General features: G+C 41.0%; 1 protein-coding gene across 1 annotated transcript; it reads left to right on the top strand.

The window, feature by feature from the left end:
- The first annotated feature begins 13 nt into the window (after positions 1 to 13).
- Positions 14 to 25,177, top strand: NDUFS1 (NADH:ubiquinone oxidoreductase core subunit S1). The gene is made up of 19 exons (XM_067470186.1): positions 14 to 135; positions 7,560 to 7,627; positions 8,167 to 8,258; positions 9,466 to 9,573; positions 10,725 to 10,801; positions 11,212 to 11,293; positions 11,385 to 11,515; positions 12,291 to 12,476; positions 13,396 to 13,530; positions 13,909 to 14,023; positions 15,468 to 15,613; positions 17,597 to 17,725; positions 18,771 to 18,900; positions 19,003 to 19,163; positions 20,062 to 20,216; positions 22,757 to 22,932; positions 23,676 to 23,810; positions 24,132 to 24,204; positions 24,847 to 25,177. Exons 2-19 carry the CDS (start codon positions 7,564 to 7,566, stop codon positions 24,936 to 24,938), a joined length of 2,187 nt encoding a protein of 728 aa, XP_067326287.1. The 5' UTR covers positions 14 to 135; positions 7,560 to 7,563; the 3' UTR covers positions 24,939 to 25,177.
- The last annotated feature ends 253 nt before the right edge of the window (positions 25,178 to 25,430 follow it).

The raw sequence follows: 25,430 nt of genomic DNA, 5'->3' as shown, positions 1-25,430 counted from the left end.
CGGAGGAGCCGGAGATTGCCGAACTCGCCACGGAAATTGCCGAAGCCGCCGCCATATTGCCAGAGCGAAGCGGAGACCTTCGTGGGGAGGCGTTGTTTTGGGTCGTTGGGGCCGGTGCGGCCCCCGCCTGAAGAGGTAATGCGAGGGAGAAGGGCTGCCGGGCGGGCTGGGCTACACGACGCCGCTGCCCCTCACTCCTCTGTCGGGGTCGTTGGCACTGAGCAACGCAACGCCCTTGACGGGTCGACCGCATCTTTCTCTCTCAAGCGTCGTAGCCATAGTTGGAAAGGACTCCCCCCCCCGCCCTTGTTGTAAAGTGGTATAACCCGCCAAGGCCAAGGGAGGGCCAATTCCCCCCATCACCTCTTCAATGGTTGAGTCCTCCCTCTTGTTACTGCCTGAATTGAAGGTGTTTAGCAGGTTTCCTTTTGGTCAGCTACTGGTCAAAGGACATCTAATAGAATACCAAGTCTGCAAATTTTGTGGTTTGTTTGTTTTTAATGCAATACAACTGTTTTGGTTCACTCCTGACACGATACATAAATAAATAAGCAAGTTTCCTGAGGGATCCACGTTTCCCAGATGTATCACAACTATTTTTATTTATTTATTTATTATTCCAACTTATATCATATGCCGCCACTCCCCTGGGGCTTGGAGCGGCTTACAAGAATGGCTAAAATCTAACACAATTTAAAACAATTTAAACACAGCAGTATCAAAAATCAAAGGCCTGCCAAAACAGGTATGTCTTCCATGCCCTGCGGAAAGCTGGTAAGTCCCGCAAGGCACGGACTTCAGGTGGCAGAGTGTTCCAGAGTGATGGTGCCATTGCTGTAAAGACTCTGCGTCTGGTTGCTGTTAGGCGCAAGGTCTTGACACTGGGAATTTCCAATAGATCTTGGTCCTCAGAACGGAGGGATCTCTGGGGTTGGTAGGGGGTGAGGCGGTCACTCAGGTACATCGGCCCCAGACCATGCAAGGCCTTAAAGGTGAGTACCATCACTTTGAAAGTGATCCGGTGCTCAATTGGTAACCAGTGCAGCTGTACTAAGATTGGTGTTATGTGGCATCTCATCGGAATTCCCGCAAGAAGCCGAGCAGCTGCATTTTGTACCAATTTGAGCTTCCGGATCACCGACAGAGGAAGGCCAATGTAGAGGGTGTTACAGTAGTCCAGTCTTGAGATGACCGTGGCCTGGATCACCGTAGCTAGGTCGTCCCTGGACAGGTAGGGGGCCAGCCGTCTAGCCTGCCACAGATGAAAAAAAGCGGTTCTCCTAACGGCGGAGACCTGGGCCTCCATCGTCAGCAGAGGGTCCAAAAGGACTCCCAGACTCTTTACCAATGATGATAGGCGTAGCGCCTCACCATCCAGGTAGGCATCTGGATATCCCCACTGCCCGGTCGACCCAGCCATAGGACCTCCGTCTTATATTATTGTATTGTCGAAGGCTTTCATGGCCGGAATCACGGTTGTTGTAGGTTTTTTCGGGCTATATGGCCATGTTCCAGAAGCATTCTCTCCTGACGTTTCACCTGCATCTATGGCAAGCATCCTCAGTGGTAGTGAGGTCTACTTCTGAGGATGCTTGCCACAACAACCCACTATTATTCTCCACTAGCTTGGGGACCCGGCGTTGCCCGGGTTATTAGAGAAAGTGGGTAATGGCGGTTCTGTATGCCAAGTTTGGTCTTTATTGGTCTTTGGATAACGGCTGCATTATTTTCAGGAAGTGAGTGAAGGTACTTGAAGTCCCATCATCCATGGGCCATCCTCCTACAAACAGCAGCAGGATATAGAGTGGGTCATGGGGGCTCTGTGTGCCAAGTTTGGTCTTTATCAGTCATTAGATGAGGGTGGCAGTGGTGTCAGTAAGTGAGTGAAGGTATTGCAAGTCCCATCATCCAAAGTCCATCCCCTTTCAAACTGCATCAGGATGTAGAGTGGATCATGGGGGCTCTGTGTGCCAAGTGTGGTCTTGATTGGTCATTAGAAGAGGGTTGCAGCAGTCTTGGGAAGGGAGTGGAGGTACTTGAAGTCCCATCATCCATGGTCTGTCCTCCTCCAAACTGCAGCAGGATGTAGTGTGGGTCATTGGAGCTCCATGTGCCAAGTTTAGTCTTGATTAGTCATTGGCGAGGGTCTCAGTGGTCTCAGGAAGTGAGCAAAGGTACTGCAAGTCCCATCATCCATCTCCAAAGTTTTCCAAACAACACCAGGACGTAAAGTGGGTCATGAGAGGTCTATGTGCCAAGTTTGGTCTTGATCCGTCATTGGATGAGGTTCGCAGAGGTCTCAGAACGTGAGTGAAGGTACTGGAAGTTCCATCATCCATGGTCCACCCTTCTCCAAAACTGCAGCAGGATGTAGAGTGGGTCATGGGGGCTCTGTGTGCCAACGTTGGTCTTGATTGGCCATTAGATGAGTTTTGCAGCAGTCTTGGGTAGTGGAGGTACTTGAAGTCCCATCATCCATGGTCTGTCGTCCTCCAAACTGCTCCAGGATGTAGAGTGGGTCATTGAAGCTCCATGTGCCAAGTTTAGTCTTGATGAGTCATTGGCGAGGGTCTCAGTGGTCTCAGGAAGTGAGTGAAATGACTGCAAGTCCCATCATCCATTGTCAAATTCTTCCAAGCCGCACCAGGATGTAGAGTGAGTTATGCGGGCTCTCTGTGTAAATTGTGGTCCTGATCCATCATTGTTGGCAGTTATAATGGTCTTAGGAAGGGAGTGCAGGTATTGCAAGTCCCATCGTCCATGGTGCATCCTCCTTCAAACTGCACCTGGATGTAGAGTGCGTCATGGAGACTCAGTGTGCCAAGTTTGGTATTTATTGGTAATTGGATGAGGGTTGCAGTTGTCTGAAGTATTGAGCAATGGTACTGCAAGTCCCATAATCCACGGTCCATCCCCGGCCAAACCATACCAGGACGTAAAGTGGGTCATGAGAGGTCTATGTGCCAAGTTTGGTCATGATCAGTCATTGGATAAGGTTAACAGCGGTCTCAGAATGTGAGTGATGGTACTGCAAGTCCCATCATCCATGGTTCATCCTCCTCCAAACTGCAGTAGGATGTCAAGTGGGTCATGGGGGCTCTGTATGCCAAGTCTGGTCTGTATTGGTAATGTTTTGACTCAGCCCCCTCTGGCCTTTTCTTTTCCTCTCTTTGTCATCTCGGAATCATGGAATTGAGGCTGGCCAATCAGAGACCATATGCAAATTTCCTTCTCATGTCCCCGTTTCTGCCATTCACTGTTTTCTCCACCAGGGGCTCCTATTGAAGCTGGCCAATCAGAGACCATATGCAAATTTCCTTTTCATGTCCCTGTTTCTGCCATGAACTGTTTTCTCCACCAGGGGCTCCTATTGAAGCTATCCAATCAGAGACCATATGCAAATTTCCTTCTCATGTCCCCGTTTCTGCCATGAACTGTTTTCTCCACCAGGGGCTCCTATTGAAGCTATCCAATCAGAGACCATATGCAAATTTCCTTCTCATGTCCCCGTTTCTGCCATGAACTGTTTTCTCCACCGGGGGCTCCTATTGAAGCTGGCCAATCAGAGACCATATGCAAATAGCACCACTGCGGCAGCCAATCCGAATGTTGGAACTTTCAGGCTGGCCAGTCAGAATGCTGGCACATACACCGCCCTTCCGCCCTCCCTCCACAATTCCTCTGTCCGATACAAACACTCTTCTTTATTATATACTAGCTTGGGGACCCGGCGTTGCCCGGGTTATTAGAGAAAGTGGGTAATGGCGGTTCTGTATGCCAAGTTAGGTCTTTATTGGTCTTTGGATAACGGCTGCATTATTTTCAGGAAGTGAGTGAAGGTACTTGAAGTCCCATCATCCATGGCCCATCCTCCTCCAAACAGCAGCAGGATATAGAGTGGGTCATGGGGGCTCTGTGTGCCAAGTTTGGTCTTTATCAGTCATTAGATGAGGGTGGCAGTGGTGTCAGTAAGTGAGTGAAGGTACTGCAAGTCCCATCATCCATTGTCAAATTCTTCCAAACCGCACCAGGATGTAGAGTGGGTCATGCTGGGTGTGGTCCTGATCCATCATTTTTGGCAGTTGTAATGGTCTTAGGAAGGGAGTGCAGGTATTGCAAGTCCCATCGTCCATGGTGCACCCTCCTTCAAACTGCACCTGGATGTAGAGTGCGTCATGGAGACTCAGTGTGCCAAGTTTGGTCTTTATCGGTAATTGGATGAGCGTTGGAGTGGTCTCAGGAATTGCGCAAAAGTACTGCAAGTCCCATAATCCATGGTCTATCCCCAGCCAAACACATACCAGGAGGTAAAGTGGGTAATGAGAGGTCTATGTGGCAAGTTTGGTCCTGATCAGACATTGGATGAGGTTAACAGCGGTCTCAGAATGTGAGTGATGGTACTGTAAGTCCCATCATCCAAAGTCGATCCTCCTTCAAACTGCAGCAGGATGCAGAGTGGGTCATGGGGGCTCTGTGTGCCAAGTTTGATCTTGATCAGACATTAGATGAGGGTTGCAGCTGTCTTGGGAAGGGAGTGGTGGTACTTCAAGTCCCATCATCCATGGTCTGTCCTCCTCAAAAGTGCACCAGGATGTAGAATGGGTCATGGAGACTCTGTGTGCCAAGTTTGGTCCTGATCAGTCATTGGATGAGGTTAGCAGCGGTCTCAGAATGTGAGTGATGGTACTGCAAGTCCCATCATCCATGGTTCATAGTCCTCCAAACTGCAGTAGGATGTAGAGTGGGTGATGGGGGCTCTGTGTGCCTATTTCGGTCTGTATTGGGAGTGTTCTGACCCAGCCCCCGGCCTTTCCTTTCCTCTCTTTGTCATCTCGGAATGTTGGATTTGAGGCTGGCCAATCAGAGACCATATGCAAATTTCCTTCTGTCATGCCCCGTTTCTGCCATGAGCCCTCTTCTCCACCAGGGGCTCCTATTGAAGCTGGCCAATCAGAGACCATATGCAAATAGCTCCACAGCGGCAGCCAATCAGAATCTTGGAACTTTCAGGCTAGCCAATCGGAAAGCTGCCACAAACACGTCCGCCCTCCACACTTCCGCCCTCCGCACTTCCGCCCTTCGCATACAAACACTCTTCTTTATTATATATATAGATAGATATAGATAGATACAGATTGGAAGAAAGAGTACCAATGCAAGACCATTGTGAATAGGAGGCCAAGATGTGCAAAGGTGTACAAAGAGGGCCAATGACTGGGGTACAGTCGCACCAGTTAGGCCTCTTCTACATTATCCTAATATGCCAGGATCGGATCCCAGGAGAAGGGTCAAAACTAACAAAATGAAGTTCACACATGAACTCAATTGGTCCAAAGGGTCTGTCTGTTTTCACATCATTGAGCAAGCAATCAAAACATCTCATTCCCTCATGTCCATTTATAATATTATAATGTAATGCAATATAATAATATATTATAATTATATATTTATATTACATATAATATTACTAATAATATTACAATATAGTGGTGTGGTGCAATATAGCAATGTTTAATGCTGATATTGTACTATGATAATAATAATATATATTATAAGTAATAAATACCCTGTAAGCTGCTCTGAGTCCCCTTCGGGGTGAGAAGGGCAGCATATAAATGCTGTAAATAAATAAATAAATAAATAGTGACAAATGCAAGATACTCCACTTAGGCAGAAAAAATGAAATGCAAAGATACAGAATGGGGGTCGAGTGGCTCGAGAGCAGTACGTGTGAAAAAGATCTTGGATTCCTCGTGGACAACAAGCTAAACATGAGCCAACAATGTGATGTGGTGACAAAAAAAGCCAGTGGGATTTTGGCCTGCATCAATAGGAGTATAGTGTCTAGATCAGTGGTTCTCAACCTGGGGACCTCAGATATTTTTGGACTTCAACTCCCAGAAATCCTAACTGGCTGGTAAATCGTGGTAAACTGGCTGGGATTTCTGGGAGTTGTAGGCCAAAAACATCTGGGGACCCCAGGTTGAGAACCACTGGTCATGCGCCCCTTCCATTCTGCCTTGGTTAGACCACACCTGGAATCACACCATGTCCAATTCTGGGCACCACAATTGAAAGGAGATGTTGACAAGCTGGAATGTGTCCAGAGGGAGCGACTAAAATAATCAAGGCTCTGGAGAATACGCCCTATGAGGAGCAGCTTAAAGAGCTGGGCATGTTTAGCCTGAAGAAGAGAAGGCTGAGAGGAGACATGATAGCCATGTATAAATACGTGAGAGGAAGTCATAGGGAGGAGGGAGCAAGCTTGTTTACTGCTGCCCTGGAGACTAGAACGCAATGGAACAATGGCTTCAAGCTACAAGAAAGGAGATTCCATCTGAACATTAGGAAGAACTTCAATTGTGAGAGCTGTTCAGCAATGGAACTCTCTGCCCCGGAGTGTGGTGGAGGCTCCTTCTTTGGAAGCTTTTAAACAGAGGCTGGATGGCCATCTGTTGGGGGTGCTTTGCGATTTTCCTGCTTCTTTCCAGGGGTTCAGACTGGATAGCCAACAAAGTCTTTTCTAAATCTATGATTCTAAGATTTTATATGCTTTTAACTGGATTATATAAGTCTTCTCTGCCAAGTAATCTGTATTTGTTTAGAATATTTGTACTCTGCCTTTCTCTGTTTGTGGATTCAAGGCAGCTTACAACATAAAAACATACAAATTCCAACAGTTAAAGTGTGTAAACAACAATAAAATCAAAAACTTACATCAGCTAGGTAAAGGTTGTCCCCTGATATTAAGTCCAGTTATGTCCGACTCTGGGGGTTGGTGCTCATCTCCATTTCTCAGCCAAAGAGCCAGCCTTGTCCGTAGACACCTCCAAGGTCATGTGGCCAGCATGACTGCATGGAGTGCTGTTACCTTCCCGCCAAAGCGGTACCTATTGATCGGCTCACATTTGCATGCTTTTGAATGACTACATCAACTAGAACAATAAAATTATAACCCGTCACTATCTCCACAGGAGACACCTCTAATTTCTACATATCCCACTGTGTATCAATCAAAAGCTTTCTTGAATAGAAAGGTACCTTTCCTAAAGTTAAGAAGGGATGGCGCCACTCTTAATGATGTTGTAAGCTGCAAATTAAGAGAACATTGTAGTCAGTGGTTGATCTGAGAGAATACAGCCAATCTCGACTATTACTACTTCAAGTTTTCTTTGGATTCTTAGAATGGTGACTTGGCTTTCCAAACAAAACACTGTATTTTGTTTAGCATTTTGTTTAAACAGTAGTAATAGTGTTTCCTGGAGTTACTGAGCAGTAAATCAATATAAAATGCCATGGTAAACATGTCTTGAAAGGGGTGACAGCAAAATTTCTCCTTCAAATAATAGACAGGAGCATTTTATGAAATACTATGTGAACATGGTGGTACAAAGTGACAGAAAGCTGAAATAATGCCAGAGCTAAACATTGCATGTATGGATGTGAGGGCAAGAAAGCCATTACACCTAAATAATGATGAGAATGTTTGATGATATCTTCTTAACTTTGAGAGCTTCCTGAATCTCATCTTGGAGTTAAATGTGTACATTTATTTTCAGCATCATGTTGCGCCTTCCTGCTGTTCGCAAGGCCTTGGCAGGTGCCACTTACTCTGTTCAGGGATGTGGTAAGTTGACCCGTTTCCTAGAGCTTGTGTGTAATAAACCTCCTGCTCCACTGTTTTTTAAAATGTAACTTTCATTACTATTTTAGTGATTCACTAGTATTACCTTAACAACCATGAGGCTGATCATGGCAATCATTTGAATCATCTTTAATGTTGGAAACAAAATGGAATGAACTGTCAGATCAGGATCCAGGATTCCATTGGTTGATCATGTTAAAAAAAATAGGGAAATAGTAGCTCTTGTTTGTAACTTGGGGACTGCTTGTATGATGATAAGCTAAATCAGTAGAATGTTGCATTTCAGTTGACTGTTATCAAAACACTGATAGTTCCAAAACGTCTGTATCAAGATGACTGACAACATAAATATAAATTAAGATGAAGGGGTTTTTCAGAGGGAGGGGGCTGCAGTGTGAGTTTGGGCTGTTCACCTATTTCATTGTTAAAGTATATTGCTACCTAGTATTAATGAGTTTGAAATATGTAATGTGACTTGGAGCAATAAGTAATTATGTGTATTTTATTTCTGTTTCACTTAGTGCGCACAACAGCTACTGCAGCCAGCAACCTGATAGAGGTTTTTGTTGATGGACAGCCTGTGTTGGTACCACCAGGTACCACAGTACTTCAGGTAGAATGAATTCAAGCACTCGAATCCGTTTCTAACTCTTCCCAGATTTTTGCAGTAGTTCATTTTGCATCCTTTTAAGCATAGATGACTGTTTCTATCTTGGCAATGACTTGTTTCATTCTAAGCAATTAGTATGACAAAATGGAGGATTGTATGAAAAGAAGCTTTTTCGTGTATATAATTTTGTTCCCTACTTGAATGAAATTGTCATGATTATATTTTATCTAGCCAGGGGAGCTACGTTGCTGTTGTGTTTCTCAATACCTGTCAAAATTCACAGAATTATCACCTTTATATTTTGTTCTGGGTCTTTATTTCCCCTTATACACTATTCTTATGAGATTTTATTGAGATATTGAGAACAGAACTCTTGATGTTATGTGCAGAGGGTGCCTCTACTGTAAATTGCTTGCAACAGCTCGTGCCTCTCTTGCTGTATTACTGATGACTCATAATACTGCATTTGCAGTACTTCTGCCACTGTTAGCCTGCAGGGTGGAAAGATTTTACACAGTGGTAGCCAGGCCTTTCAGAGCTGCATATTTATGGGCTAGTCACTGAACAAGAGATAGAATTCAATTGCTGGGGACAAAGGAGGCAGCAGGAATGCAGCTTGTAGAGTGGCAGATGAGGCTAACACAAGTTTTTTACTTAGCAAAACTCTTTTTTTGCCAAGTCAGCATGTATATTCATTATGCTAGAGTGAGCCAAAAATTCATGGGATGCCAGCACCTAAGTCTCCTGGTCTACTGCATTGACCCACTTTCTGTTTTGCTGTAATATCTTGCAGTGCTGCTGATACTGGGAAATAGAAATGTTATCTGATGTTACAGAAGCACACAGACAGGGAAAATCCACTACTTCTGTACAAGCTATTTTACTCTAGTTAAGATTCTGTATATGATAGGACTCTGAAAAGTCTGGTTGGAAAAATTAATCAGTATATCTCATAGTTTTACTTTCACATACTTTCACTATTCGAACTCTCCAGTGCCAGCTGTAGTATTCCTTAAGAGCATATTGGAGTTTTTCCTCTCATTTATTTCCAGCAGATTGTAGTTTAGTTTGGCAAACTGCACAAACAACATGTACTAAGAGAAGAACACCACAGATGGCTCTTAAACTTTTTGAATTGATAACATTTGAATAGAAGGAAATTTCAAAACACGTGCTTTAGCATACCCTCATTATTTTCTTTTTCCTTTAGGCTTGTGAAAAAGTTGGGATGCAGATTCCCCGTTTTTGCTACCATGACCGATTGTCAGTGGCTGGAAACTGCAGAATGTGTCTCGTGGAGATAGAGAAGGCCCCCAAGGTTATTAAGTTATAAAATTGTGACAAAAACATTGTTGTTTAGAAGTGTAGGGATCTGTAATTATGTGGCATAACTAATTACAAACTTGTTGGTATGTAAATAAGAGCATTCATACATTAACTGCTTTGGGAAATGGTTATAAATATTGGGATTTCTTAAATTATAATTATAATCCTTCATTGCACCTTCTTTTACATATTCTGTATCCTTTCAAAAACACTGTCAGAAAGCTAGTGTGACCACAGCGTTACTTTTCTTTGAGAAATATTCTTTGGCTATGCTTGTTGAAAATATGTCAAAGATATATTGGCTTAATCTCTTGAGTAGTTAATGGTGCAGGGAGGATGTTTTTTTTCGTGAACATGCATTTTCATAAACAAAACAAGGTAGAAGCAAGTTGCCTCCAACCGTGGTCCTCGCAACTACACAAATGTGGTTTGCCTCTGCAACAAATATTCTGCACTTAATAGAGGTTTCACTTAGCCATCATGATGTTGACAGACCTAGTTTATTTAATCTTGTTTTAAAGCCTTCTTAGCTAGTAGCCATTGCCATATTTTTAGTATTTGTAGAACTTCTGAATTGTGTGATGATGTATGTTTCTGAAATATTGAATCCACCTTTTTTTGCATGACCAACAACTTTAGTCTTAAGGGAATGGGAACAATATATCCAATCTCTTCCCATATTTTAACTGTTATGTATTTATAAATTGCATGGAATGCACTAAACACTGAACAGATATGTCAAGAAAACGATCCTGCCCACAGGCCTAACATCAGAGAGAAATAATACCAAAAGGCAAAAGAATGCATATAGGAGAGAAGAGCTAATAGTGGAGTAGCTGCTTTATTATTAAGTAGTAGATGTGGTCCCACTTTTTATTTTAAGAGCCCTAACTGCTTTTGAGTTGTCATAGTCAAAATACCTCAGCCCTTGACCATTTTTAACCACTGCATTCTGCAACTTTCCCAGCACTTTGTTTTTACCGTGGCATGGTCAGAAATTTCCAACATGATACAAAGACAAAGGTCTCAATGTATTGTCTATGTAGAGTTTATAGGATAAGCCCATTTAAGTATTAATGCTGTGCCACTGTGGTTCATACACTTGCAAACTGTAATGGCTATCTCTTTCTAATGGTTTTGTAGCCAGTAGCTGCTTGTGCCATGCCAGTGATGAAGGGTTGGAACATTCTGACAAATTCTGAGAAGTCCAGGAAAGCAAGGTAAGCCATATCTGATCATAAGGAACTTGTAATAAAGTCCTGAGCATATCTACTCAGAAGTGAGTTCGCTATGCCTTTGTTCCATGTCTTTAGCATCGGAATAGTTAGCCAATCAGGTATGTGTTCTCAATTTTGACAGTATTAAGGCAGTGGTTCCCAACCTGTGGGTCCCCAGATGTTTTGGCCTTCAACTCCCAGTAATCCTAACAGCTGGTAAACTGTCTGGGATTTCTGGGAGTTGTAGGCCAAAACACCCACCTGGGGACCCACAGGTTGAGAACCACTGTTCTAAGGGAAAGAGAATATAAAACCATTCCTAAAACTTGTACTGTATTACTAATCATGTACTCCGTTTGTTGCATGTTAAGTGCCAAATAGCTTGATACTTTTTTCTTGTTGACCTTTAACAGAGAAGGTGTAATGGAGTTCTTGTTGGCAAACCATCCATTGGATTGCCCCATCTGTGATCAGGGAGGGGAATGTGACCTTCAGGTAGAATATTTATTCTAGTATTTTTAGTGCTATTGAAAATGAAACTTTGATCCTCAGTCAGCCAATTAATGCATTGCTTACTTGTCACTAGGACCAGTCAATGATGTTTGGCAGTGACAGGAGCAGGTTCCTGGAAACCAAACGTGCGGTTGAAGACAAGAATCTTGGCCCACTAGTGAAAACAATCATGACCCGGTGTATACAGTGCACCCGGTGCATCAGGTAACTCCTCTTCTATCTCATACACCAGTCACATTGTATGCACTTTTATTGTATGGCTAAGAAAGTTCGCCACTCTGCCTTAGTATTATCGTATTTGTATGCAATTTATATCAGAGTATTTGTGTTGCTGACCTCTTGTTATTTGGGACACCTCATAGCATGCAGTGAAAGAACCCTACTGTGAACAGTAGAAAAGGCTCCTGGTTGTGAACTATGAAAAATTAGATACAGAAGTATTACTGAATGTCATGGGATCTGTGCAGAGATTGTAAAAAGACAGAGTCGAGAACAATAGTGTTTCCTATCATATCCAACAAAAAAATGCTCAGTAATAAAATCTGTGCATATTCCTCTTCTACAAATGCTATTCTCTCAAATATGGCTACTTATAATGGTGTGGACAAGTGCGGTGGAGTGCTTTTTACCCATGTGGTGCGTAGGATACACTTTCAGCTGAAAATCAACTTCAAAAGTGCCCAGAAGTCTACTTCTGATTTATATTTCAAAGCATCTTAGTGTATTTTGTCTACAAAATAAGATATATGTGGATGTTAGTGTATTTATCCCAAATGTTAGTGTATTTATCCACAGGCGATTATAGTTGTCTTTTATTCAGTAACTGGGTCTGGACAAGTTGGTATCAATATAGGAGGCCTGTGTTACGCATGCTACTTTTGGATTTTCTGGTGGATTCAGAAGTTTCTCCTCTTGAAATGCATCAACTTCCACAAAGTGCTATTTCAGGTATTACCAAAGTTATGTATTATTTTAACAGGTTTGCAAGTGAGATCGCAGGAGTTGATGATCTAGGAACTACAGGCAGAGGGAATGAGATGCAAGTTGGCACCTACATTGAAAAAATGTTCATGTCTGAATTATCAGGCAACATTATTGATATTTGTCCAGTCGGTGCCCTTACCTCCAAGCCGTATGCCTTTACTGCTAGACCTTGGGAGACGAGGCAAGTATCTTCACACATTGTGTTAAATGCAGTCTTTTTTATATTGTTATTATTTGCCATATATGAATATTAGTTGACGTTTTTTCTTCCCCCTTGGATCTTGTACAGCATTATATTCTTTTAGTTGTCTGGTCGATCACAAAGAAACCCAAAGTGAGCCCATTCATATGACTCCATATCTTTGGACGATATATTCCTGAACTTGTTGTGGAAGCAGGAAACTTTACATAACAGCAAACCTTATTGAAATGAAAAATATCTGCTGGAGTTATCATAGTTGTCCCAGAGGATCTTGAAAAGTCCTAGAGATCTTATCTCTAGAAATTTGCTATGGCCTCCAACATTACTGTAATTTCTAGCAGGGACATACCATAGAATCATCCGGAGAAATTTCCTAAGAGAACATGTATCATATGTGGGTTAATGAAACCATAGGTGCTGGTATGGTAGGTACTGGGAGTCATACTATGTTTTACAAAAGGTGACAGTGGTTGCTACAACAGAGCAAGCAGTATTTGCTTGCTGTCAGTTTTATAGACAGCATGTCTTTCAGAGCTAAATACATCTTGCTTCATGGCAGATGGCCCATGACCACCTGCGATCCCATATAAGCTTTGTTCCCATTGGCTCTAGTTGTTCCTTTCTTGAAAACATGCCAGAGACTAGCAGCCAGAGGGTCAGGAACTTGCATCGGCCTTGAAATCAGTGTTCTAGATGAGTTAGACTCCAAGAATTCTGGGAGGCCTTTGATCCCAACTTCTGCAACGTTGGCATTTAGGAGATCCTTGTGCCAGTGTTAATATCCTTGAAATGTCCTTGAGCCATGGGGAGAAGCGGGTAAGAAATAAAATTATTATTATTATTATTATTATTATTATTATTGAAAGGTGAACATTGGACTCTGTCTTTTTTTCTTTAGGAAGACTGAATCAATTGATGTTCTTGATGCTGTTGGGAGCAACATTGTGGTGAGCACTCGAACTGGAGAGGTGATGAGGATTTTGCCGAGACTCCATGAAGATATCAATGAAGAATGGATATCTGATAAGACAAGGTAACTGAACTCTTTGCATGTGACTTTGATACTGTATTAGTATGCAGTTGTAAGACATTATTTTGTCTTAGGGAGTTGATACATGTTTGAGAAATACTTCCCATGCATGCTTTTTTGAAGAGACAATGTACTGCTGTTTTCTCTTAAAAACACTGAGCTGTGCATAATATTCAGTAGTATAAATCTTAACCCTTTTTCTGTTTGTATAGTGGGATACTGGCTGTATTTGAACATAATACTGTAAAGCTCATCTGTCACAATAAATGATAAATATTAGAAGGGGGCTAACGTTAAAAGTAAATGAAGCAGGCAGTGTTAGGTGCATTCATATTTCAGCTGTTATTTATCTCATTAGCTTGGTCTGCACACTTTGCACAGATTTGCTTATGATGGCCTGAAACGACAACGTCTCATTCAGCCAATGATAAAAAATGAAGAAGGACTATTCACTTATGCCTCTTGGGAAGATGCTTTGAGCCGCGTGGCAGGAGTGGTAAGAACACTTGCTTCTAGCAACTCTGTTACCCAAAGCCAAGTAGTTTAATGGGCTACTTTTAACTGTTTCTGAACCCTATAAGAAACAAAAGACATTGGTAGAGTAGTTCCCTTCTCCTCTGCATCTCCCCTTTCATACGCCCATCTGTTCCAGAAGGTTGGGGCGTTCTCCTCAACAGATACGGGAGGAGAGTTCAGTTTAAACCAGATGCCCTCAAACCTTTTAAACAGAGGGCCAGGTCACAGACCCTCAAACTGTTGGAGGGCCGGATTATAATTTGAAAAAAACATGAATTTCTATGCACACTGTGCATATTTTATTTGTAGTGCAAAAAATCACTTTAAAACAATACAATAATTAAAATGAAGAACAATTTTAACAAAATATATACACTTATTAGTATTTCAATGGGAAGTGTGGGCCTGCTTTTGGCTGATGAGATAGGATTGTTGTTGTTATGTGTTTTCAAGTCGTTTCAGACTTGGGTTGATCCTGAGTGAGGGCTGGGTAAATGACCTTGGAGGGCTGTATCCGGCCCCCGGGCCTTAGTTTGAGGATCCCTGGTTTAAACTATAAAATCAAACAATCAATAAAATCAATTATTTTTTAATGGCTCTTATAATTTTGTAAACTGTTGTTTCCCTGAACCAAATGCTTGTTAAGTCAGTGATTAGCTGCATTGTAGACTGAGTTTTCTCAAAAGCATTGTGGATCATGAGAATTCCATTATTTGTTTATTTATAACATTTCTACCCCGCCTTTCTTACCCCAGAGGGGACTCAAGGCGGCTTTATATGCAGGCAATGATCTGATGCCTTAAAACACAATGTACACTTAAATAAATATTAAAATAAAAATTAAAAATACATTAAAAGCAATTAAAACATTTAAAAACAATACATTCAGAGTTAAACACATAATCCACGAACATAATCTGGGCTGCTCTAATGGTCATTGTTCCAAGTCTATCTATTGCACAAGTTTTCTAAAGGCTTGGTAACAAAGCCACATTTTCACTCTCTTGCGGAAGGTCAGGAGGGAGGAGGTTGATCTAATATTCCTGGGGAAGGAGTTCCACAGCTGAGGGGCCGCCACTGAGAAGGACCTGTTTCTTGTCTCTGCCAATTGCGCCTGTGAAGGAGGCAGGACCGAGAGCAGGGCATCCCCAGAAGATCTTAAACACTGTGGTGGTTCATAGAGGAAGATACGTTTGGACAGATAAGTTGGACCAGAACAGTATTCTATTTTACATTTCAGAAGCAGCATTGGTTTTCTGTTACACAATCATTGTTATTACAAAATAAATGTGGTGCCGTTTCTACTGAGACAACCACTTTAGCTTATGTTTTGTATTTCTCAATCAAGTAGGAAATTAGTTGGTTTTATTAGATTATTGCATAAAATGTATTATCACCTCTTGGCATATTTTCCTTTATTCTAGTTACAAGGTAGCCAAGGGAATGACATAGCTGCAATTGCAGGAGGCTTGGTGGATGCAGAAGCACTGGTGTCTCTCAAAGACTTGCTGAACAGAGTTAACTCTGATAACTTGTGCACAGAAGAGGTTTTCCCTACCGCTGGAGCTGGGTAAGATAATGCACACAACCTTGTAGGAAAGGACTGCAAAAACTGCAGACTACCTTCAAGTTGGCTAGTGTGCTTTGACACTAATGTAGAAATAGATGCATATTCTTGCAGTGCTTTCCAGCTGTGGGTTTCTACACTGCTCCATACAAAATATTTTATGCAAAGTATTATGGTAGTTTGAACGCAGTTATGAAAAATATTAATTGAAGGTATAATGTCAGAGTTGTTACAGAACATAATTAAAAAGCTCATATTCAAAAGGATCATTTTTCCCCAGGGGAATTAGCTTTTAAAATGCCAAATGTAATTTACTGTGCGTCCTGATCCCAAATGGGGTCTCCTTAGCTCAATGTTGTGGGTCACAAAAATTTTGGCAGCTGTAAACGGTTTCTGAATGCCACCCATTTACACAAATCTGTTAGCAACAGCGTACAGTGTTTACAGTGGACTCTGCAGAAGATGCTTCAGCTGTACTTTAATAAAAAAGAGAATCGGTCTTATTAGCAAGTCTTCCAAAAGCTGATTTGTTATCAATAAATGTTTGGTTTTTATACCTATTTTTTATACCTACATACCTAGAGTCACAAAAACATTTCTCAGACGGAAAGGAGTTATGGGTGGAAAAAGTTTAAGAAACTCTGGTTTAATCTGTAAAATGAGTCATATGACCCAAGGCAAAAAGTCCTAATTGTATGATGGGATCTATTCTGACAGTGACTAATTAAAGAGAATTTGGGATTACACGTGATAGTTCAATGGAAATGGCAACCTCATGTGATGGTGCTATGAAAAATGTCAAATTCCATGTTGAAGATCTATATTATACTTTTAGTCAAACCAATAGTGCAGCTTGCATTTTGGAATACTGTGTACATGTTCTGCTCACATAGTTTTAATACCATGTATTATAAGATTGCTTTTATTTTACTTTTTAAACTATTTGTTTAATAGTCCTAAATTTTAAATGGTTTATAGAGCAGAAGAATTACCATCAGAATAAGTGAAAGATTACATTGTTTGGAGCAAAAACAAGTAATGGGACATATATACAAGAGTAAAGCTTCCAAATGATGTAGAGATAGCAGATAAGGAAGACCATTCTGTTTTTCATAGTACTAGAAACCTCAGGTCATCCAGTGATGATAAATAGTGGGAGACTGATGATAGGACATCTACTGTCTTTAAAGCTGAGCATGGGTTTTGATCAATGAGTAGAGATTTGAATCCTGTCCTTCCAAAATCCTTGTCCAACACTCAAACCAATTTACATCTTGCTGGCTCTAAACACATGACAAGTGCAGATTCTACTATGAACAGATAATAACTGACTATTAGGTTATCACTGGTAACTACTCATAATGGTCATACAGGTAGTCCCAAAGTTATGAACGAGATAGGTTCTGTAGGTTTGTTATTCATCTGAATTTGCTTATAAGTCAGAACAGGTACATTTCTTAAGTGTAACTCCAGACACAGGCACACACACACACACACACACAAACTTTGGATAGCATAGGGACAGATTAACACCCCTGTGGTGTTTGTTTATTTTGCTGTCACTTCACTTTCTGTCCCTGTGATAATTGGATTTTGAAAAAAATCGCTAGTTGTGGAAACAAGAATTGGTGATAAAGCTTCAGCAAGACACCTTTCCTCCATGATAATAACTCTTACAGGAGTGAATTTCCCTTTCGGAAGCATAAGTGGGTACTTCTGTACTCATGTAGTTATTTGATTCAGTTCTCTCTCTCTCTCTCTCTCTCTATATATATATATATATATATAATATTCCCTTTTAGTTTATTTTTCTGCTAGTGACAGCTAGAGTTTTGAACTGAATTGATTAAATTTAGAGTCTTGATACGTAGCATTCCTTTTATTTTGGTCTTAAACTTTTTGCTTAATCTTAACATTTCTTGAAAGGGCTGCATTGCAGTATTTCATGTTGTAGCACCATGTGTCATTGATTCTTTTCCCCTGCAGAACAGACCTACGATCTAACTACCTGCTTAATACCAAGATTGCAGGAGTAGAAGAGGCTGATGTCCTACTTCTAGTTGGCACAAATCCACGCTTTGAGGCACCATTATTCAATGCAAGAATCCGAAAGAGGTTTGTAGTTCCATGATATTAGAGGAAAGTAGCTTACCTTTACAGATGAGAAGCTGCACACTGAGAGGCCACAATGGAATAGCACATGTATACTTTTACCAATGAGCATATTTATTTAATAAATGCCATTTAATGGCAGCTTTATATAAACAAATAGAAAAAAATGATTTGATTCAGGCTTAGTATTATGTTGCCCATGTTTACATCAGTCTCCACATATTTGTCTAGTTCAGGAGGAACATTGAAGGAACTGTTATCAAAAGGAAAGGGAATAGTTTTGTCATGCTGCATTTCATAATTTTTGATATGAGTCAAAAGTTGTGCCTTACTTTTGATTTTTAAAAAATAATCTTTTCTGAATAAAGTGACAAAAAAGCCTTTTTGAATCCAAGCAGTCAAAAAGGAGGATCATGTTAAAATCCATGGTTTGTGCCCCCAAAACCACCCTTTATATAGATGTATATATGGCAATCCTGTGTACTGGGACTGAATTCCCTTCTGAATTTTTGTCATATTGCCTACTAAGCCGTTTTCTCCAAATCTGATCAGCTTGACATCTATGTTTGTTGCAGCATAAGGAGCTGCTTTATCATAGAATCATATTTTTTTGTGTCAAGAGCGACTTGAGAAACTTGAAGTTGCTTCTGATGTAAGAGAATTGGCCGTCTGCAAGGACATTGCCCAGGGGATGCCAGGATGTGTTACCATCCTGTGGGAGGCTTCTCTCATGTCCCCACATGATAGAATCATATAGAGTTGGAATAAACCATGTGCCATCTAGTCCAACCTCCTGCCATGCAGCAAAAGCACAATCAAAGTATCCCTGACAGAAGGCCATCCAGCCTCTGTTACAGTTTCCTCAGCTTACTCTGAGGGAGAAGGAGGCCAAGCCTTGAATGTGCTTGGATGTCATCCGTGTACTTCTACCTATACTTATATGTTACATTCAGCAACTTGAGGAGAGCTGCCAAACAATAAGATCAAGCACAGATTTGCCTGTGCAGTAGAAAACTCTGCCTTCTAATAATCTGTCCCTCATTTTCAGCTGGCTGCACAACGAGCTTCAAGTGGCCCTTGTGGGCACTCAGGTTGACCTGACATACACCTATGATCACCTAGGAGACTCCCCACAGATACTCCTGGACATTGCTTCTGAAAAACATCCTTTTAGCAAGGTACCTTAACCAAACTTCAATGCTTTTAATATTTTCCTGGAACATAGTTTTGTCAGCCCACTGTGCTAACTGTGAAATCTCCTCTCGTTCCATCAACCACAGGTTTTGAAGCAAGCTAAAAAGCCAATGGTGGTGGTTGGCAGTGCAGCACTTCAGCGCAGCGATGGCGCTGCTCTTCATGCAGCCATTTCCGCCATTGCCCAAAATGCTAGGGCACAAAGTGGAGTTGGCGCTGATTGGAAAGTCATGAACATTCTTCACAGGTATGTCTGAAGTTTGATATCTACCATCTTTCCTTCCAAACAGTTGGCATGAAGACCCCTAATGCAAATGTGTTGGCTATAGCCATACAGATCAAGAGTAAAACAAGCTGTTGTTTGAAAAATTATGAAATCATTATTTTAAAAATGTTTTCATAGAGCAGTATCATAGCATATAATATTGGCACCTGGAAGTCACGTGTGCTTGTATTCTGAGAGAAGTATACGGCTATTTTCAGAATTGACTATGAATACAGTACAGCCCTTTATCCATGGGGAATATGTTTCTGGACTTACCAGTTAGTGAAAGTGATGGATAACAGAAAAACCCATTGAACAAATGACTTCTGGTGGATGTTTACCACAGGGTCATGCTGGAAGACATAGGAAATGTCTAGAAAGGATACATGTTATCAAATATAGATAAATGAAATCATGGTCACTTGCCCTATGTATATTTGGGTCTTACTGTATATTAACTCCAGATTTATATAACTCACCTATTTCTAACAATTGAGGCCTCCTTTACTTCACTTCAAAATGTCAAAAAGTGTGATCCACTGTCTGTTTTCAACTCACAGATGGATTGTTTTGATAGACCACGCATCTGCCGGATACCTGGAAGTTTCACAACTCTTTTTATCCCATTTTACACAGTACTCCAACTCTCTTCAGAGTATTTTTAGGGGTTTGCTGAAGTGAGAGATGAGGATGTGTAAGCCTGAATCTAGCCCAACATGTTTGCATATATTTCTGTATAGGGCAAGGGTTAGAATGATAGGAATACCCCCCTCCAAATGTAACTAGACTGCAGTTTCAGTATTCCTACAGTTGATTTTACTGGTGGTACTAACATATAACATTGTTCTGAAAGTTATTGACGAAACCTATCACTTTTCAGAGTTGCAAGCCAAGTAACTGCTCTTGATCTTGGTTACAAACCCGGTGTAGATGCAATCCGGAAGAACCCTCCCAAAGTGCTCTATCTCTTAGGGGCAGATGCAGGTTGTATCACCCGTCAGGATTTACCCAAGAATTGCTTCATCATTTATCAAGGTAAGTAACGTATCAATAATGTAGTATCGATACCATTCATTTGCTTTGAAGTAAGAAATCAAGTGTTAGGATAAATACACAGAACTAATAAGTGCATGAACTTTAGATCTGAAGTTCATATTTGACGCAAATTTTCCTTTCTTCTTGCTTGGGTTACCTATCCCCTTTTCTACTGTCAATTTTTTTATCGGTCCTTTGAAATATGTCTCTTTGCACTTTGAATAGTTTTATCAAACTACTAGCCGTCCCCTGCCATGCGTTGCTGTGGCCCACATGGGACTTCTGTGTGGGAGGTTTGGCTCAATTCCATCGTTGGTGGGGTTCAGAATGCTCTGTGATTGTAGGTGAACTATATATCCCAGCAACTACAACCCCCAAATGTCATTCTATTTTCCCCAAACTCCACCAGTGTTCACATTTGGACATATTGAGTATTCGTGTAGAGTTTGGTCCAGATCCATAATTGTTTGAGTCCACTGTGCTCTCTGGATGCAGGTGAACTACAACTCCAAAACCAAAGGACGCTGCCCACCAAACCCTTCTAGTATTTTCTGTTGGTCATGGGAAAACTGTGTGCCAAGTTTGGTTCAATTCCATCGTTGGTGGGTTTCAAAATGCTCTTTGATTGTAGGTGAACTATAAATCCCAGCAACTACAACTCCCAAATGACAAAATCAATTTTTTTTGAGTGAAGGACATACATTGGGTTGTTAGTTGTATCATGTCCAAATTTGGTGTCAATTCATCCAGTGGGTTTTGAGTTCTGTTAATCCCACAAATGAACATTACATTTATATTTATATAGATAAAATAAAAAGCCATTCAACTTGGGCGTATTGAAAAGCCTTACCAATGGGATAATTATGACTGTTAATTGTCTGGGTCAGACATAACTGATGAAAATGAGCTGAACTAAAAGCATGAATTTCATAGGAAAAAAAAGAGTAGCTGACCCCTCCCCCCCCCCCTTTTTAAACAGCTCTACTGACTGCCGATAATTTTGCGGTCTCAATTCAAGATGCAGATTATCACCTACAAAGCCCTAAATGGTTTGGGATCTGCCTATCTTCGCAACCACATCTTCCCCTATAAACCTGCGGAATCTCGAAAATCTTCTGGGGAGGCCCTCTTTTGGCTTCCACTGCCATCACAAGCACCATTGGTGGGATCGAGAGAGGGGGCCTTCTCCGTGGTGCCCCCCCCCCCCGGTTCTGAAAAACTCTCCCCAGGGAAATTAGATTGGCACGCACCCTGTCCACTTTTTTGTGGACTACAAACATGGATGTTCCACTGTGCTTTTGATTAAGCAGTTCACCAGATAACTTTGGCCCCTTGACCATAACTCAATGTCTTGCCCTTGCACTTTACTACTGCTTGCCCTATAGACATTTCATATTGCCCTCCTAGTCCTAACTTATCACCTGGCCCCTGCACTTTATCCATCAGCCCTGTCCTTGCAACTGAATTGCACCATCCTGCCCGCCCAAGCTCAGTATTGTTTATCATGTCAGGCTATTGGTTGTTTGTTCGATGGTGGTTTTATGTTGTTTTATAAATTTTACTGTGTTATATTTTAACTATATTTCACCGGGCATGTCCCCATGTAAGCTATCCCGAGTCCCTTTGGGGAGAAGGGTTAGTGAAAGAGGCCTGAAATTGGTCAGTTGGCTAGCAGAGATAGCTAGTGAGAAGATTTTTTTTTTTACAGCTGTTAGGGAAATAGCTGGTGGAGGAGTGAAGAGATAGATCCAGGATAGGACGATCTGTGCTGGTCTTTAGAATTGCTTTCAGAGAGGAAATCCTGTCAGTAACTTCTGTGGAGGCAGAGAGAAATGTTCATGTGTAACATAAGTCTGAACTGCTTAAACTAACCACACACTTTTGAATATTTTAATATTTTGAAACAGCTAAGCTTTATACCTGAATTGTTCCAGTTCTCTTAAATAAACATCATTGTTTTGTTGTTCACAACATCTGCCTCACGTGTGCCTCTGTGGGTGAAGTTTTAAAAGCAGTTTCCTGCAGCAATCAAGAGTCTATGGTGGTGGCATATATTTTAAAGAACAATCTTTTAGTGTTACCTCAGAAACACAAGCCTGGGGGCTAATCCAACACACTCTTGCCTAAGATACTTCAAGTAAGACAAGGGCTTATCAGTGCTTTTAAGTTTGGTGGTGGCCAGAGGGTTTTCAAAAGGTTTTTTTGGCCAGAAGAAAGTTCCAGCTTACTGGGGCTTTTGTTTTTGGGCTTTTACACACGGAAGTCTCACATTCCATTATACTGTGGTGGGATTTATTCCTCAATAATTCCTCAATCCATTATAGCGGTAAATATAGTAAATAAATAAATAAATCTATAGAAAGGTTATAGGTAGTGCTCTTTTGGACCTTGGAAATAACTGAATAGTTCTGAACATAATCTCTGTCTCCATTTCTTTAATGCAAGGTATATGCAGCAGTTTATAGACTTAATGCTACCTGTGACTTGCTGTGAAGTTGCTCATCAATACTGATGCTTCTTCGTAATCATTTATTTTCCAGGGCACCATGGTGACATAGGAGCTCCTATGGCTGATGTTATTCTTCCAGGAGCGGCTTATACAGAAAAAGCAGCAACCTATGTGAACACGGAAGGTAGAGCTCAGCAAACCAGAGTAGCAGTAACAGCTCCTGGGATGGCAAGAGAAGACTGGAGGATTATTAGAGCCATCTCTGAGGTACTGCAAGTATACCAGAAATTGCAATTTCTAACTGCATTGATATACTACTTTCCCCACAGGCATTTAAGCTTGCTCAATCTGTAAAACTAAAACTTCAAAAAGACAAAAATAGTTGTTACAAATAGTGATGCCTCTTATAAGAGCTCATGGCATAAGCTCCCTGATTCAAGCTTCTTGTTCCCTTTCGATGTAAGATGAGGAGGGGAAGTGGGTAACATTGGCTCAGGACCTAGGCTACTCTTCTTAAATGTATGGGAGTTCACTGAATGCAGATAAAAATTTCCAAGAATATAGACCCAGATTTTGGTAGTGATAAGTCTTATGAGACTTGGAGTGTGGAATCTGATAAATGCTGCCCAAAAGCAGTGTGTGGGCTATATGATGAAATGCATGTTTGAATTGGGAGTCCCTGGAGAAGACTGGTAGCAGACTGTGAGCTTTGCTTTCCTGTTGGAATATAATTAGTATATATTGTGTGCTGCTATTACAGTATTTGGAGCTACATATCTTCCCTCCAAACATTGTTTGCACAATATAAATATAGTAGATATGCCAAATGATGCCCTTTTTATTGTATTAGGGTTAATCAGATTTTCTCTTTCTCTACATTATTGTCTTTTGTCACCGTATAACTACTTCTTCCATTAAGTGAGAAACATTTTGAATGATTGAATTTAATTCTCTCACGATTTTAAAAGGAATATATCTTTATTTTGCCCCCCTTCCCTTACCTGTTTCAGCTGGCTGGTATGACTCTCCCTTATGATAACTTGGATGAAATAAGGAATAGATTAGAAGAAGTGTCTCCGAATTTAGTTAGATACGATGATGTGGAGGAAGCTAATTACTTTAACCAAGCAAATGAGCTGTCCAAGGTAAAATGATCTTTAACTGTGCATGTATGTATGTGTGCATGTAAGCGTATATAATCAATGCACTATATTACTAATGAAAATAACAAGCAACTGCTCCATTCTTTCTTCACCATCAGCTTTATTGCAGTTAAAACTATTTCTAGTGATATCTTTCATATAAAACTTGAGTTACAAAAACATATCATACGTCTTCTATGTGGAATATTTCTACCTTAGATTGATATAAAATGTAATTTTAACTAAAACAATGAAATTACATACACAGTTCCATTGGGAGATAGGCAGTGATTGATATATTTGACATTCTTTTTTCAACTGCAGGCAGTGAATCAGAAATTGCTTGCTGATCCTCTTGTTCCACCCCAGATCACAGTTAAAGATTTCTATATGACAGGTAATAGCAGTGGTTCTTATATGATCTTAAGTAAAACTTGCTTTCTGTGTAATTCTTTAAGGCATAATTATTTCTTCTTAACCTATCCGTCGGTGGCGCAGCGGGTTAAACTACTGAGCTGCTGAGCTTATTTATTTATTTATTTACATTTATTTCCTGCCCTTCTCAGCACTGAAAGGGGACTCTGGGCAACAACTCAATGTCATATCTTAATACATTGCTGACCGAAAGGTCGGTGGTTTGAATCCAGGAAGCAGGGTGAGCTCCCGCTGATAGCCCCAGCTTCTGCCAACCTAGCAATTCGAAAAAATGCAAACATGAGTAGATCAATAAGTACCGCTTCAGCAGGAAGGTAACAGCACACCATACAGTCATGCTGGTCACATGACCTTGGAGGCATTTATGGGCAACGCTGGCTCTTCAGCTTAGAAATGGAGATGAGCACCAGCCCCCAGAGTCAGACATGACTAGACTTAAATGTCAAGGGGAAACCCTTACCTTTACTTTTAACCTAGTAAAGCTGTTCATTTGTTTCCCTGCTGAATAATATAACCTTCCCTGCTGATCTACATGCTATTGACTGCATATAATAAACTTCTGGCTTAAAATGTTCAGATTTAACAAATATTTTCTTTTTTCCAGATCCTATTAGCAGAGCATCACAGACAATGGCTAAATGTGTGAAAGCTGTTACTGAGGGTGCCAAAGCAATCGAAGAACCCTCCATCTGCTAAAAAATGAAATTCTGCCACCAGAGTGTATCAGGCACAGTTATGACTAATTTTGGGAGAGGAAAAGAAGCATTTTTAGTTTGTTTAGGTTCTTATTTTATGAATGCAAGTGAGAGTTTATTTAAGGCCGCCCGTCAAGTGTGCATTTGGTAATTATGTTCGGCACAATTTATCTTGTTGAGACATGTATACTGATTATGGATAAACACAATGTAAAATTAAAACAGTTTTAATATGCAAAACTTCCTATGCTATTCGATTCAATACATTCAATTCATGAAATTTCCCAGAACTAAGATAGCAGACTTTTGACATTTTTTTTTTCGTGTCAGGAGCAACCGCTCCTGTTGTGAGAGAATTGGCCGTCTGCAAGGACGTTGCCCAGGGGATGCCCGGATGATTTCTGATGTTTTGTCATCCTTGTGGGAGGCTTCTCTCTTGTCCCCACATGAGGAGCTGGAGCCGATAGAGGGAGCTCATCCTCCTCTCCCGGGA

The sequence above is a fragment of the Anolis sagrei genome, chromosome 1 (assembly GCF_037176765.1).
Source record: "Anolis sagrei isolate rAnoSag1 chromosome 1, rAnoSag1.mat, whole genome shotgun sequence".
NCBI lineage: Eukaryota > Metazoa > Chordata > Lepidosauria > Squamata > Dactyloidae > Anolis > Anolis sagrei.
This window is presented reverse-complemented; position numbering and strand designations above follow the sequence as displayed.